General features: G+C 36.6%; 4 protein-coding genes across 5 annotated transcripts; 2 read left to right on the top strand and 2 right to left on the bottom strand.

Moving 5' to 3' along the window:
- The first annotated feature begins 896 nt into the window (after window positions 1–896).
- LOC116171211 (saccharopine dehydrogenase-like oxidoreductase) lies at window positions 897–2557 on the top strand. Its single transcript, XM_031487926.1, has 6 exons — window positions 897–1119; window positions 1165–1482; window positions 1529–1718; window positions 1763–2000; window positions 2048–2310; window positions 2355–2557. Exons 1-6 carry the CDS (start codon window positions 945–947, stop codon window positions 2452–2454), a joined length of 1284 nt encoding a protein of 427 aa, XP_031343786.1. The 5' UTR covers window positions 897–944; the 3' UTR covers window positions 2455–2557.
- A 376-nt stretch (window positions 2558–2933) lies between these two features.
- On the top strand, window positions 2934–6427 carry LOC116171212. 2 transcript variants are annotated; one of them, XR_004145398.1, is made up of 7 exons: window positions 2934–3060; window positions 3120–3337; window positions 3435–4890; window positions 4941–5704; window positions 5796–5864; window positions 5923–6081; window positions 6126–6427. XR_004145398.1 is itself a non-coding variant. In XM_031487927.1 (7 exons), exons 3-7 carry the CDS (start codon window positions 4737–4739, stop codon window positions 6186–6188), a joined length of 1140 nt encoding a protein of 379 aa, XP_031343787.1. In that variant the 5' UTR covers window positions 2934–3060; window positions 3120–3337; window positions 3435–4736; the 3' UTR covers window positions 6189–6425. The 2 variants fall into 2 exon arrangements, 1 of the variants encoding a protein (XP_031343787.1); XM_031487927.1 differs by having other exon boundaries at window positions 5992–6081; window positions 6126–6425.
- Window positions 6428–9390: 2963 nt separating this feature from the next.
- Window positions 9391–10565, bottom strand: LOC116170591 (circadian clock-controlled protein-like). Its single transcript, XM_031487092.1, has 6 exons — window positions 10416–10565; window positions 10274–10366; window positions 10068–10206; window positions 9887–10020; window positions 9671–9820; window positions 9391–9623 (listed from the first exon to the last, which is right to left on the bottom strand). Exons 1-6 carry the CDS (start codon window positions 10510–10512, stop codon window positions 9472–9474), a joined length of 765 nt encoding a protein of 254 aa, XP_031342952.1. The 5' UTR covers window positions 10513–10565; the 3' UTR covers window positions 9391–9471.
- A 3667-nt stretch (window positions 10566–14232) lies between these two features.
- LOC116170592 (protein takeout-like) lies at window positions 14233–15956 on the bottom strand. The gene is made up of 5 exons (XM_031487093.1): window positions 15800–15956; window positions 15158–15401; window positions 14972–15105; window positions 14774–14923; window positions 14233–14725 (listed from the first exon to the last, which is right to left on the bottom strand). The coding sequence occupies exons 1-5, from the start codon at window positions 15864–15866 to the stop codon at window positions 14577–14579; spliced, it is 744 nt and encodes a 247-aa protein (XP_031342953.1). The 5' UTR covers window positions 15867–15956; the 3' UTR covers window positions 14233–14576.
- Window positions 15957–16239: the final 283 nt, after the last annotated feature.

Raw genomic sequence — 16239 nt, 5'->3', positions numbered from 1 at the left:
GATAACGATAGTTTCTGTGCGATGATTAGTAAATGGCATCGTTGTCTTGCAACAATCGCTCCTATCGTAATCGCTATGAGTTTTGACCTTTTTGGAAGTCAATAGGAAGCATTTTTTAAAATATATCCATATTGCAGCATTTTGCCTCTATTTATTGTGCCCCTGGTTTCTAATCTACCAAATACAATACAAAAATCGATTATTTTTGGCCATGTTTAACAGAATCGAGGAAATTCAATCGAAGGAAATTCTTGACGGCGTTCCGATCGATTGACGATTGACAATCGATTTTCTGAGGCGAGTTTCTGCCAAAGTGGTGGTATTGAATGACCACAGGGTTCCCTAACTTCAACGCGTCGAGATTTATTTATACGTAACAAATTTCAGGGAACATTTTTTCGTTGGGCGACGTAAAGGTAACATGATTTATGTAATGTAATTCTCCATTTTTTTGGGGTTCGTTGAGATTCTTTAATATATAAAAAAGGAACCACAATTGTTTATTGTTTCTTTAAAGCAATCGATTTCGGGTTTAATTCTGTGTTCAACTTCGAATTCATGTGATATTTTTTAGCATAGCCTGATGATGGGTGATTAAACCCGAAATCGATTGCTTTAAAGAAACAATAAACAATTGTGGTTCCTTTTTTATATATTAAAGGTATCATGATTGTCTGCGACAGCCTAAAGCGAATGTCAATCTTTTGACCATTCTGTTGCCATTAAAATTTCTTGTAGGGGCTAGGTTAATAGGTAACAAATATGATTTAAAACTGTCCATATGGCAGTTACACGTTCATTAGTTTGAATGCGAGGTTACAGGGTTTATGTTTATTGTTTATGTTAACTTCTTATCAAACAGTGATAAAAGCGAGGATAAAAGCAATACTTTATTACTAATATAAGCAGTAGGGTTAGGTTAGAAAAATTCAGTTGTTCATAGAATGTCGGATCGTCTAGATATAATCTTGTTCGGTGCAACTGGACAAACGGGAAAAAATTGCCTGAAGTATCTGTACAGATTTACACGAGCGAACGGTAGATCGTTGACATGGGGCATTGCGGGTCGCTCCAAAGCGAAATTGAAGCAGGTACTGGAGGAATGTGTACCCCAAACTGGTAACTTTAGTCTTATTCCGAATGCCTTTTAAATAATAATTTAAGGTCCGGACTTAACCCAAATCCCTATTATTATTGCCGATGTCAACGACAACGACTCTTTAAATAAGATGACTTCCCAAGCGAGATTAATTATCAATTGCTGTGGACCTTTCGATGTATATGGTGAAACGGTTATAATAGCCTGCCTAGAGACGGGAACGCATCACGTGGATGTAGCAGGAGAAACCTTTTTTATGGAAAATATGCAGTACAAGTACAATAGGTTGGCCGCCCAAAAAGGAATTTATATAATAAGTGCGTGTGGTGCTGACAGTATACCTGGAGATTTAGGAGTTGTCTTTTTACAGCAAAATTTCGAGGGTACGGTTAGTTCGGAAAAGCAAAATAATGAGAAACGCTTTCGCAGGCACTCTGAACTCCGTGGAAACGTATCTGTATTTAGACGAGCAAGAGCCAAAAACTCCAGGTCCGCTACTCAATTTCGCAACGTGGGAGTCGGCGATAGAAGGAATTGGGAAATTGCCCCAAATAAGCGCGTTGAGGAGAAAAATGTTTAAAAAGCGAATTCCGGTTTATGAACCTAGATTGCCCCTCAGGTAAGAGATTTGTGTAAGGAAATTTTTATGGCATTTTGTTATAGACCCCAAATGTACAAGAGCGAAGTTGCAAATGCGTGGCTTGTTCCTTTTCTGGGAGCGGATCGCGCGGTAATCAATAGGACTCAACGGTACTTTTACGAACACGAAAATAAGAGACCTGTCCAAGTGAATCCATACGAAGCAATTGATTCGGCTGCCAGTGTTCAGTTTATAAACTTTTACAAAAACCTTATTCTATTTTTGGTTAAATACAAATTTGGCCGAAAGCTGTTGTTATCGGTACGGTTCTTGCTACGATTGTCATGTTCCTACGATCATGATTTCAGTTTCCAAGTTTCTTCACCGCAGGAATGTTTTCTTTTGAAAACCCCTCCGACGAAAAGAGTGAGAGGACTTCGTACGATATCGTATTCCACGGGGTCGGTTGGGATGAAAATGTGTCCGCGTCAGACACAAGCTTCAGAAAACCTCCAAATAAATCAATTATTGGGCACGTTTCCGGAATGAATCCAGGATACGGTCTCACTTGCATTTGCGTTACCATGTCAGCAATCGTCTTACTAACGGAACCGGAAAACATGCCATATGAGTAAGTTACCTCGTCAGGGTTTAGTTGATATATGTGTGTTTTAGGGGAGGAGTTTATACACCAGGAGTAGCATTTGCAAGAACAAGTCTGGTTAAACAACTAAACGAAAATGGTGTTACTTTTGAGATTAAGTCAAAAATGTAAAAGGTACGCATATGTGACTCAAAGATTGTGATCCACTTGATGGGGTTTGTGTGTCCCGAAATCTCCGAGATATATAAATGTGCAATAAACTATTTTATTGGCATCGGTCTATTTTATTGAACATCTGGAATAACAAAAAGGTTAGGTACCATCGTAAAGATAAATGGCGACCTTATACGTAACTTTAACTCTGAAATTCATATAAAATTATATCAGAATCGTAACAAATAAAAATTAACCCACCACCGGATAAAATCAACTCTAACCCGGCCCAATTATTAAATTATTGATTGCATTACTTTCAACAAAACAGTCAATAATATCTGAAAGAATTATTATTTACAATTACGCGCATAGCTGATCTTACTGTTTTGTATGCATTATTTATTTTAGGTTTACATCTTTAGTTTTGGGCAAAACTTAAAATCCAGGAGGCCCATTATTACAACAATGGATCGATTCGGACTAATGCTGCTATAGTTACCTCAAAACCTGTAACGCATTTAAACAAATACCTATATCAATGAGGTAAAGGAAATAGTTCATTAACTTTGTTCTAAGCAAAGGTCTAGTTACAAATTTAACTATTTTTTGGCGAACACAAAGGTAAAGAAAATCATTTATTGATGCTCACTTAAACTTTGAAACGGTGTTTACATTTATAGGGTAAGGTAATCCTTTACGACGCACAGCACGTTGATTTTAATTAGTTATTGCTAGTAAGTGTGCAATATCGATGGAACTGCTAATGAACACAGTACTTCATGGTAATTTCTTTTCATTTATGATTTATTAATTGAATTGAATACAGAATAATTTAATTCACGGAATTTGGAAGTGGTCTAAGTAGGACATGGCTTGAGGACACGACTTAATTGTTAAGGTATAGTAATTGTGAGTTGAACTCTATTATGTTTAACTAAAATTTCTCCCTTAATCCGGCTAACGTCAATTATTTGTAATTGGAGTTAATATTACAGATATAGGCGAGCAGCAAACCGCATATTTACCTGGACTCGCCATCTTATTAAGATTGAAATTGGAGCGTGTCACGTGACGGATGGGTTTCTACATTACCGACTAGGGAAATTCTACCTACACTAACCATGCAAATCTACTTCTTAATACCAACATTATTACCTACTCGAAGTTTATACGTGGAGATTTCGATATTGTTAGTTTGTCGCATCAAGTGACTCGTACTGAAATTATTGATATCAAAACTTAAGGGAAAGCAATAAATCAAATAACTTTAAAAAAGCAAAAGCAAAATTTTGATCCACAACGGGTTGTTCGTGCAAATCGGGGATATATAAAAGCATAAACGTAAAGAAAATTACTTTACAAAGTACACATAACTAAATTCCTGTATAAAAGTAATTTGAAGAGTTGAAACGTAACCAGGGTACATGAATGAATCTTCGTAACGACAAAAGTAACGTAGATAAAATCGACGTGTTGAAAGGCGTATTCTTCGGAACGACAAAAACGAATGTACGTAAAATCAGACGTATCGAAACAATTCCCAAGAGATCTTCAAAAGGTATCGTAATACTTGCAGTTAGAAATCAGGAACAATAAATCAGGGTTAAATAATCGGTATGCGGGTCACTGGAACAAATCAAGTAATGTCGCCGATCTTAAAATAGTGGGTCCATTGTAAAGCGCAATGTCATCCAAGTTCTGCGTAATTTCAAAAGCATAGATGTGGGTAGTAATAACGAACTAAAATGAAGAATTTCTATCAATCCGGTGTATTTGGCCCTCGATTTGGCCAAAACATGGCGTATCTCCCAACTACCAATAGAAAATAACACCACCCTATGACCACACTGTCGCTATAGAGTCACTGTATAGAAAAGTACATTCCCATGGCTTCTAGCGGGAAAATAAAGAACTATGAAATAAAACTGTACCAATAAAACTAACTACATGAACTTAACCGAGAAATACACGGAATGTGTAATGGGTATTTACTTAAAGAAATATAAATTTTAAATGTTTATGCAGAAAGGAAAGAAACCGTTACAGCTTGGTCTAGAAATTTAGTACCCTTTTGGTAACGAAAATACCATTTAAATGTGTACATGTCACCTACCGGTTTAAATCTTGCACTTTAGGGTTTATAAAAGTTTGATTCGCCGTTTATACTATTGATCGTTTATTGGGGGTAGGAAAATGGACTACTATTTATATTATTTACTATAGCTCATTAGTTATTGAAGGTACTCACTACGATTAAGTTTATATTGCATTGTGTAACTCAATACCAAATCGCCACCATGAAGTACGCGAGTAGCATTTTTGAACTTATAGACGCTCTTTACCTTCCATCTAAGGTTTTTGGAATGGCACCTTACACCAGGGATGTTGTGAACCATAAACGCGCATTTCGTTTTAAAAAGAACAATTATCTGTACATTGGCTACATACTTGGCAAGTTTTTACATTTACTCTAATCACAGTTTGATAAATGCATATTGCAGTCATCATCGTGTTTATGTTGGTAACCGTTCTGGCTCGTTTGGCGCTAGAAGACAAAGCGCCGTCCTTCCACGACGCAATTATTGGCACATTATTTGTATTATCGCAGGCAACTAATATGGCGAAACTCCTTGAGCTTTTTGTTCAAACTAAGGTGTTTCTAAAAACTTTGGATTTAATAAACCATGCAGATGAGCTACTAAAAGATGTCGGCTTACAAGCGTCTTATAAAAGCTTCCACATCACTCTTCTCTTGCTTTACCTAACGTTTCCGTTTTATCTTTTCTTTCTAGTAGCACCTATCTGGGAAATTGTGGGCTCAGTTCAAGCCACTGGATTTTTCTCAAGGGAAACTCAGAAGCACATAATGCTAATGTGTAATGTTGCCATACTCTTCGGTGTGCGGTTCACATCTGTTTACTTATACAACGCTTTCATATTCATCTCGATACAACGTTTGCAGCAGATGAATCGATGTATTAGGGAAGTGGAGATAACGGCAACGTTCCATCGTGAAACATCCGATAGGCTGTTGTCAACCGCTGCCCAAATGCATTACACCGTTCACAAGTTAACGTATAACTTTAACAAGTGCTTTGGATGGGCCACGTTTGGATCAATTACTATGGCCTTCGTGGAAATTGTCGTTTCGGTTATGTCATCGGGTTTGGCATACTTTGGATCTTGGAAGGTTCATCTAACCACGGCGCTTTTTAATGTAACCGCTTTAATTACCCTTCCGTTGGGTCAGAAAATTAAAACCGAGGTAGGTTTATCGTCTATCGTGAACACCTAATCATAGCTTTTGTGGTCATTGTGTCCTAAGCGTTTTGGTGGACTAACAATCAGTCTTTTAGAGTCACACCATGGGAAGACTTCTGTGCGATCTCACACTTCCATACTTTGACGAGGTCTTACGCAAGAAGGTAGGTAGTAAAATTATGCGATTATTTCATAGGGCTAATCGATGATCAAATGATCTAGTTTCTTTTGATTACTCGATCATCGAGTTCTTCAACCATACAATTCTTGAAAAGCTATTCCTGTTTCTAGAGATGCACCTTATTATACCAAATGCTTCACGAACCTCTTGACTTAAGTGCTGCTGGATTTTATGCGCTAGATGTTAAAGCGATCTTGGCGGTAAGCTTCCTCTTTTGAAAAATGAATTCGAATAATGTTTGTAGCATTTGGAACTCACTTGCTCATTGTTAATGTTTCTACTGAACATACAACAAGTAATAAAATAATGCTTTGAGAGCACGTGGAGCACCTATTCGTCAATGTATGGATAATCCGCATAGTATTACGAAGTTGAAATTGATTTGGAAGCACTACAAATTATTCTCGTCACAGCTTCTAATCTGCACTGGAAAAACTAATACTGTACTACTACTACTGCACTAATACAAGTATGCACACAGAAATATAGTGTTGTTATTGCATGATAATGGCATTTATATATAAAAAAGGATACTTAATGTTGTTTACTCATTCTACGCGAGTGCGTCTGACCCTTCTTCTAAGTTTGATGTCCCCTACCACCGTGAGTTGGCCTCTTGTGGTCCAAAGTCACTTGGAATTAGTTTAATCGTTAAATGTTAATCCTATCAATAATTTGTACGTACATCAAGTAGCCTTTAAGTCGTCTGTATGTTGGGATATGTGTTTCGCCTTCCGACGGATGGACGGACGGACGCCAACTGTATAACCAAGATTACCATTTTGCATAAGTGAATCAAAATTCTCTTTTACATGATTTAAAATATTGATTTATTCCCAATAAATACAGAAAATATAACCCCTGTCTCATGGCCACCTTTCATCCTGATTCTGAAATAATTATATGTTACGGTAAGGGTACATAATATGGTAATTGTATACAATTACCGGTAATTGTATACATTTACCGGAGTCTTTGGTAAAAGTAGAAAATGATCTTAAAAAACCCTCTATTTCCTACTTTTACCGGTATACAATCGCCAGAGGAGCTTGGTGAAAGTAAGAAATTTAAATTTCAAGGATCGTCACGCAAGCACAGTGCGTTTGTTTACCACGTCCATGTGTGATCCTATTATTAATCTGCAGTGTTGATTCTTCGGAAGTGTTTGTATCTGTTCTGCCGTACAAATTTTGCCTCTTGTTATTGATTCGGGCAAAAAACCTCTTGTTTTTAGTTTAAAAAAATCATTAATAATATACACAAAATTTGAATCCTTGCAAAGGAATGTTACCACTTAAATAAAATACAAATTGCCAGCAATCCCAGCTAATGAAAAAATAACCAAATTTCTTTGTATGGATTCACTTATAATAAATAAATGCAATACATGCAATTAATTTCCACAGATCGGTTCCTTTTAGGATATTGCAAACTCTCAAAGATAGCTGGTCAATACTGTATACAATTCAAAAAGAAAGTAAAGTAATTTACAGATATCGTTGGCGTACAAATGGTACGGCCATACCTTGAAACCGCTCCCTCCAAGAAAAATTAAAAACTGGATCGCGTGTGGGAGGACACAGTTAAACTTTTGTGTCTTCTCTACGTGGTACAACTTTTACTTATCTCGACCACATTCAAATCGTAGTTCTAAGTGCGAAAGAATAAAAAGCCAAACTGCATCGAACTCGTTAATCTCATCGCTTTATATTTGAGCTTTTTCGTAAGCATAATGTCACCTTAAATGCAATTCAGCTTAACGGAACAAACGCAAATGGAAAATTTTCCCCAACACGCAATTGGATAGACCTCTTTGTAGCTGCGTGAGTTTCCGTATTTCATATTCTCCAATGCAAAAATTCTAATGTTATATTATCTATAGACGAGCGGAAAATACGAAATGGGCAGAACGCCCGAAAATTTCGAGACCAAGCTAGCCCATCTTATTGCCCACACATTTTTAGTTGGGCGTCTTTTTCATCGAACCTACTCGCACTTCATTATGCGTAATGTTTTTACGTAAACCAAGTAGAACATTTTGAACCCTCACTTTATTTGAAACACAAACGCATGTTTTGATCCCTCCCACCCAATTTTTTAACATACTTCATTGTTACACCTTGTATATGTTAACAAATGAACAAACTAACCTACAAACCAAAACCAACCGAACCTCCAGTTTAATTTGCTTTGAGGTTCGATGGTATATCTGCTCATAATTCAGTTGGATAAGAGAATTTACCGGAGTAGGCTGTCCAGAGAATCGAATTGCATTATAGTTCGGTTTTGATACAGTACTACTTCCTTCTCACACAAAAGAAATTAAGCTCAATGAATGAAAACGCTCGTTGAGTAAAAAAACATCTACAATGCGTCGTGGTCTCTTTGAAACACTCATACACTTTCAAAAATAACCAGAACGCGTTGTGCCAAATTTAAGACCACATAACGAAATTTGTAGCGGCAGCCTTTGGAGGGGTTGATTATTTGTAATTCTGTAGGGTTGAATTCCGTTAGAGTAACTCAGTGCTCAGTGTTTAGAGGGATAGATAGTATTCCAAGATTTGTTTCCTTGAACCGTCGTAAAGATCAGGTCAAAATAACACTCGCGTCGCAGCGTTGGTAAAGATCGGATCAGACGAACCTGTATTGGGAAATAATGGAAACGGTCTGTCAGTTAAAGTTCGAGGAGCCGTTCAATATTGAGTTTCGAGAAGAAAAACCGAGCGGATCAGCAGTATAACAGTGAACATTCTGTAGGAGCTTGTAACCAGAGAAGGGCCCTTCTGTTACGCGCTATGATGTAAACTCAACCTACGAATTACCATTTTCACGAATCCTATATTAGAGCCTGATTCACCTGTTCAAGAATGAACTGCTCAGAGAGGTAGATTTAGACGCCATATAAATGAGGTAAATTGCATTTTTTATTTGTATTTCAAGACGGACTGTGACCTTCTAGAAATAATAGTATTTCTATAGGCAGCAAAAAAAGGTAAGTGTTGGACTGCGCGTGTCAATGATAAGCGCGGATACTGCAGGTGAGAGAGAAGGGAAAACTAAGAGGGCAAACTGTCTCTTACGGTTGCGCATCTGATTGGTTCTTTCAATTTAATTTGAATGCGATCGCGATCGCCCGTAAGAGACAACTTGCCCTCTTAGTTTTCCCTTCTCTTTCACCTGCAGTATCCGTGCTCGCATTGGCACGCGCAGTCCATTTATTGTATGTCGATGGTAAATACCGACAAACAGTGGCGTACCGATATGGAGGTAACATTTCCAACCCTATAAATCGTGAACCATTAATCGAGCAATGAACTAGGCACACAATGCAGACCAGGAGGACTGGGATATTGTAGTTTACTTTGATAATTAAGGGTCAAGATTTCTTAAAATGCTAAATTTGAGTCAGGATATTTTTGTTAAAAACACCCCTCCCCCTCCTCACCCCCTTTCGGCTACACCATCTCCATATCAGCTACGGTTATTGATAATTGTATCCAGAGCACAAAATATGAATAGATTTAATTTCTTCATTTGTCGCTAAGGAGAGGAAAAATTTCAGCGTACTTATTAACAGCAGATAAATCTTAATACGGAAATAGTTGTTTGTAAGTGTATGGATGAACAATTTTGTTGCCTACTTCAAGAAATGTCGAAGCAAGGGCGCGCTCCACCGCTGGCATTAGTTCCACTAAGAAGGCGTTCAAATTTTTGTTAAGGCTCTCGTGTACTATATCACCTACAAACATTTTGATTATTACAGATTGCGAAAATTTGAACACGTACTTATAAATTTGTCCCCGCGGAACAAATTTTCTATCTTTATACTTCCACCTCCAATTTGAATGTGTAGCGATAAATCCTTGTACCTTAAGTATGTTTCACCATCCCTGTCGTACAACTCGCCTTTAAGCATAGTCTTCGATTTACAATTTGCTGCAAAACATCAGAATATGTAGTATAGCCATAACACCCATGTGGAGAGCGAAACTGTCCACTTACTGAGATTTGCATATAATGGACCTGCACCGTTGACAGGCATCATCAGCAGCTTCCCTGACACGTTGTACTGGGCTTCGATGCTCAGTAAGGGAAACTCAGTATCGAACTCGTACGTCTGCTCATCCATATTGACTCTACAATCAACCTTTAGAGCTGCTGTAACCACACAAGTTCCTTTTACTTTAAGGATGTAACTGTGTAACTACTACATCCGTACGTTTTTACATTATTGGCTGTTAAAGAAAGGCCAACCGATTGTTCCGAAATTAGTTCATTCATTACAAGTGGTTCGATGCTGGGTATGTTGCATTCCGGCACCCCTGCGGACATATCGTATTATACCTACCATTGTGGTTTTTACTGCTTCATTTTTACGGTGCAATTTACCTTTTGCCAGGTACGGTCTTAAATCTTCAGCGGATGCTATTAAACATTCAACCAGATTTGGATCATCCCTTTGACAAACGTGAATGAAAGAAGCTACAAGGATTAAAAAAAATGTGATTGTCTTAAACCCCTTTCTTCTTACGCAATTCCTTTGTATTGCACCTTTGCATCGTTACAATAAGTGATAGGAACATAAGTCTAACCTTAGATCCTTTACTCAATGGTCTAACGCTGTACATTTTGCTTAAAAGTGTTTCTTAGTAGTGGAATTCTGAGGTACTTACCTCCCTGTACTGTGCCACTCGTTAAATGGAAGACAAATTTAATCCTTTTGTGACTGGATGCATGCGAAAATAATATGTATAATAATTAATAAGTATATCGATGACTATGCACTTTTTTAAATTGTCGGTTAATTCTTCAAAATATCGTGATTTATAGGATTCTTACTGTACGGGAAGATTAGTCACATCCGACAATTATTTCTAATTTTAGTAATTTATCCTTTACGTATCGACTTTGTTGCAAATGGTAAAAGTGGTTCATGTATTTGATTATCCCCATGTTACCAAATTCACAGATACCAAAGGTCACCTAGACCACATGCATTTAAGGGTGCGATATCTTGTAATAGAATTCTTTGAAAAAGTTTATGAAATCATAAATGGAATACCCAATCGAATTCTCTGTGTCATGGTTATTTTAAGACCAATATCTCTTACTTTTCGACAATGTATTCCCCCTGTATAATTGGTGAAAATTCATGGTGCCAAACCGAATTTGGATGACGATTCCTTAAAATTTAAATGAAATTAAGATTCGAATATATTTTATTGAAAGCTGTACAAACATTACCGTGTTCGCTTGGAAAACATGCTTCTAATCGCAACCTGCGCGTAGCATAACTTAATTGTGGCGGGGAAAATACACAATTTTCACCAATAATAACTGATTACAGCGTAACACCAGAAAGCAATTCAAAGAAACCAGTGCACCACATTTAATCAAAGTTGGTGTAAGTATTATTATCGATTTGCCAAAATGTGGTTTTCCATCTGTAGAAATTGCTTGAATAAAATTCAATTTTCGAATAAACCCAGTTTGGTTCGTTTTACTTGAATTTGTGTCTCAGTGTTATTTTTCCTTTTGATTTTGTTTGTAATTGCATAATTTTTGTAAATTGCATCGTTTGTGTAAATTTTTTATTTAGATTTGTTGTATTTATTTATAAGACGTGAAATTGCGTGTTAAAATGTAAAGACATCTGGTTGTTTGCGATTAGACGTTTTGTTAATTAACGCACGTGTTCTGGTGTTGATAACAAGAGATGTATGTAGGTACCTAGTCAACGATGTGCACATTATTTTCGGCGTAAGTGGGTACGCTTTCCTTCGCAGTCTCCTTTATCTAATCTAATTAGCGCATATTATTTGCAAATACCGAAGGCAGGAGATAATTCTATTTTATTATGGAAATTGTAGTGTACTTAATTCCCTCCAAATACTACACAGACTTCGCTTAAATTTGAAATAGAAAAGTGGCAAATATCTAAGGCACGACCCCCTTACATTAATTGTAAGTGACGCTATGACTTGTAGTAAAGTTGGAAAGGAACGTAAAATAAAACACTGAAAATGAGAAAAGTTTGTTTAATACCCACGGCATTCATTTTACAGCACATCCCTGGAGCACCAGTCTTTAGCATTTTACAACTCCCTCCCGGATCAAATGATAAAGAAACGATTAAGTGGCGTAAACCTCGGCCAATTTCAAAACAAAAATAAAGTTGTGTGAAAGAAGTTTATTAAATAGTCCAGAAAAAGAAAAAGAAAAAATCAGAGCAGTCGACGAGAATCTATTTCATCTTGTTTATCGAGCTAGTTTGGGTTATTGAGTTTCAGCTCTTTTATAGACAAAGTGAAATTTCCTGAAGCTGCCAGCGGGTTTTGTTGTGCGTCTTTGTTTAAGTGCGCCTGAATATCGCAAACCTTTCACGACCAGAGTATCTGGATTATTTAGAAAAGTGAAACTGTACGTAATTTTAAGATTTTCAGATTTTTATTTAGCGTGCGGGGTAATCTGTCCAAACAAGCTTTCTAAGCTTCTCTTTCTTTGTTGTTGTTGTTTTAATTTTCATTTAATGGGTTTGGAATAAATTTTTGTCATTGTCAAACAATTGTGTGTTTATTCGAACCCATTGTGCGACCACGATAGAGTGTGCATGTCAGATTTTTCTTTTCGTGTCCAAGATTTATTTTAGGTATTGATCAAAATTTGCGTAGCAAATTCTTTGGAATTTTCGGAAATTGAACGAGTCTCCTAAGTTATTAGTTTAGGTCAATATTGGGACTTTCCTTTTACTTAAATAGAAAACGTGTCCGTTGCTATGGATACAAAAAAAAATTTTATCACTAACTGTTCGTATTTGTAATTGAATACTTCACCGTTGTTTTTATTTTTCTTGCGCTCGTTTCGACATCGACATGACACAAACGTCTGTGATCAACTGATAAACTTTGGCAATATTTTCGCATAGAGAAAGCATTCTCCGTAACGCTGCCATCTGAATATGAATTCCACTATACTCGTATTAATATTCATCCGAAATGATATGTAACAACTTGTTGCAATAGAGGATTTGAAACCCTTGTTCGTATTATTAACGAGCTCCTAGCGAGTTTATAATTTTGCGGTGTCTGTCCGTCTGTCCGCCCGTCCGTTAGCACGATATTAAAAACGAATGGACGGATTACGATGAAATGTTGCGGGTGGATTCTTTATCAAATTTGTAGATCGGAGTTCGTGAAATGGAAATGTAGGCCAAAAAATAAAGCTCTTTTGGCGTGTTCTTTAGTGATGAAACGAATTGCATGAAATTTAAAATGAGAATAGCTTTAGCCACATAATACCTAATGCCAAGCCAAGCCATACCCAGGGGCTCGTTAGCTATATTTATTTAAAATTGTTTTTCTACTGTAATGACAAATTTTTCTACACTAAGTAATTACTTAACCGACGGTTAGCTCCTACGAAAATTCTAATGCCCTTACGTTCCAGGAGTTTGGCCTTTTTTCTCTAAATCTGAAAATTAAGAGTTGGCGCTCTGCTTTGATTGCAGACAAATAAATACAAATTTGAAATGAAATGATCGATTATGTAGGTATATTAATCAAAATTCCATCTAATTTCCAATTCCTGTTTTTCTTAGATCTCTTTTATTTTCAAATTTGTTACGTTTATGACGAATACTGGAAATTTAAATTCTATATCGTGGCGTCATTTGCCTTACATCTATTTCCTAAAATTTTCTTAAAAATGCACCCCTTGTTTTTTAATTAAAATTAAAATTCTAAAAGAATTAAAATATTTAATATTTCTTCTAGATGTCCACGCGTAGTTATCAAATATGATGATGAATGGTACAAAAAAGCACGACTCTTTTTGTAAAGATAACGCTTTAAAACTGGACAATATAGAAACAAGAAAATTGGATCTCCCTTTGTTGTATGCCAATGATCGGGCAACGAACCTTCTATTTATCTCGGCTGCATTCAAACTAGCTTTCCGCTGTCACGATGCAAGTCCGTACGTCCGTCGGTATGATTCTTATGAGAGCATATAAAAGGTGTCCCAGTAGGTAGAGAAGAATGAAATTTTGCCGAAATTTCGTTCAGGCGAGGTAGAAGGGGTTACTGTGGCGGGTGTCCGGTGAAACCTGCCTTTTGTGTTGACTGTTTTGATTCGTGGCATGGCACCTAAATGAAACAACTTTTTTGTTTTTCATTAATTTGTGTAAAAACAATATATATTTGAGTTGAGATAATGTATTGGGCATACATATTCAGTGGTCTTGTTTCGACAGCCGTAGCCGTTCTGTTCCACAAGACCAAAATGTGCCGTGGGACAGTGACTGCTATATCCGTCCTCAGTTTTTTGCAAAAATTTGAAGAAAAATCATGTTTATGTACATAATTCAATTTGTATTTATATTAATAAACTGAATTTAACAAAAAAATACCTGATTATTTTTGGACGTTTTCGTCACGTCACGAATGTGTTTAGGTTTCTGCACCTGTTTGATTCCAGTGGTGTGTCATCATCATACGTTCACTAAACTTATTCATAATTATTTATATTACACCAAATTGTTATAACTGTTAATCAGTGACAATTTATTAAATATTCTTTAACATGAAATAACCTACTCCTAACTAAGTTAAATTAAGGTAATCTTCAGTAAAACTTAATAATCAGTCCATAAATAAATTATTCTTCTGATCCCTGGTAAAAAAAATCCGTTAAACTAAATAATCCACTCGTCGTAAGGAATGCTCTCAAACGTGTTCTCCATAAAACCCCAGAGCAAGTGCGTCAGTTTCTTTTTCAAATCGGGTTTCATCTCTTTAAGTAGTTCTTGTGCGTTTGAGTTAATAAATAAATTTAGAGCTGCCTCTGCAATTTCACGAATAACCACAAGTTCGACATATCATTGATTCTTACCCAAAACTGCGTTTCCATTGTGGACTTGTGTTACGCCCATCTGTATCTCTTTCACACTAAAGTCCATTTTTATTTGTTGCAAGGTGAGGTGCTGTCTTCCTTGCCTTGTCACCGGTTGAGCCTTTACGTATACTTTTGCCCTAACTCCATCTGCAGATCAAAATTGGTTTACTATCCCGTATTTTAAAAGAGTTTTACCGTATTCTCCCCAATAATCTCCCCCGCCAGATGCCTGAACTAAAATCAAAACTCCGGAGCTCACATACTTAGCCCTCGCCGAAATGTGTGGGATGAACAACGTGAATTGAAACTGATGCGAATCCAAATCGGACCTAAAACAACAAAACCTTGTAACAGCCAAAATGCAAGTTACCAAGTACTCACCTTACAGCAGTAATAGTCATATTACTGACTCCGAAAGCGTTAATATCCCTAAACGTGGCGCGATATCCATTTGGTCCATTACCCAACGCAATTCCAATTTCATCAATGACAAGGGGCTCGGGTTCCGCCAGCCTCAATTCGGGTATTCCATGGTTCATGTACGCTATAAAGGTATTTGCCGATTTTTGCAAGCAAGCGTTTATTTGCGGATCCGTTCTTCGACATCGTTTCAGATAATAATATGCTGCAAAATTATAATATTACAATCCATTCAATAATAATTTTTGGAAAGCGTGACCCAAATTTTCATTATCAATAACTGTAATTATGCATCTTTGTGGTTTTTGTGATTTAACTTTCTACGATCTTCGAATTATCTTATACGTTTGAAATTCCGCAATTTCTACAACTTTCATTCACAAATGACATAATGCGTTATAGCACAGACTGCAGAAAATTATATAAAAATTAACCAAAAAGCGATTGACCCGTTTGCGAGTAAGTATTTCGGTCACACATTCTGAAGTCACCGCAAATGAACTGTAAAGTAATGTTCGTCCACCTACTCACTATACAAACTTTCTTCAGCATTAAAAAGAAATGAGATAAAATTGAATTTAAAATTGTAAGTTAATTACTTACAATTTTGGGCAATTGCACTAGTTACTGTTCCAAATATCACACACAGTAAAAATACACGGTTATTCATGTTATGGTAATGTTGGAAGGTATGTTTAACGCTTTCTTCCACTTAGTACTGATGAACTTACTTCTTGTGGCATTGACCGTGACTTTGACGTTCCTGGTGGGGCTTCTACATACAGAAGTGTATTTAACCTGTTTCCGAGAAGAGCTGTGCAGAGAAGGTGCGTGTACTTTAAACGTCCAGAAGAAAGTTGTGCATCATAGCAAACGTTACTATTGATAGGGATGCTACCTGAAACGTAAAAAAATTAAAAATATAATCCTTTGGTAGGAGGCGAAGATAATTGCAATACTTTGCTAAACTGTATGGGCTATAGGTACATATTTTTAGATTTTTAGTAATAATGGCCCCACAACAATCCTATCTATCTATCTTG

Source organism: Photinus pyralis, unplaced genomic scaffold (assembly GCF_008802855.1).
Source record: "Photinus pyralis isolate 1611_PpyrPB1 unplaced genomic scaffold, Ppyr1.3 Ppyr1.4_LG5, whole genome shotgun sequence".
Classification (NCBI taxonomy): Eukaryota; Metazoa; Arthropoda; class Insecta; order Coleoptera; family Lampyridae; genus Photinus; species Photinus pyralis.
The sequence above is the reverse complement of the archived record's forward strand: the minus strand, read 5'-3'. Positions and strand labels throughout refer to the sequence as shown.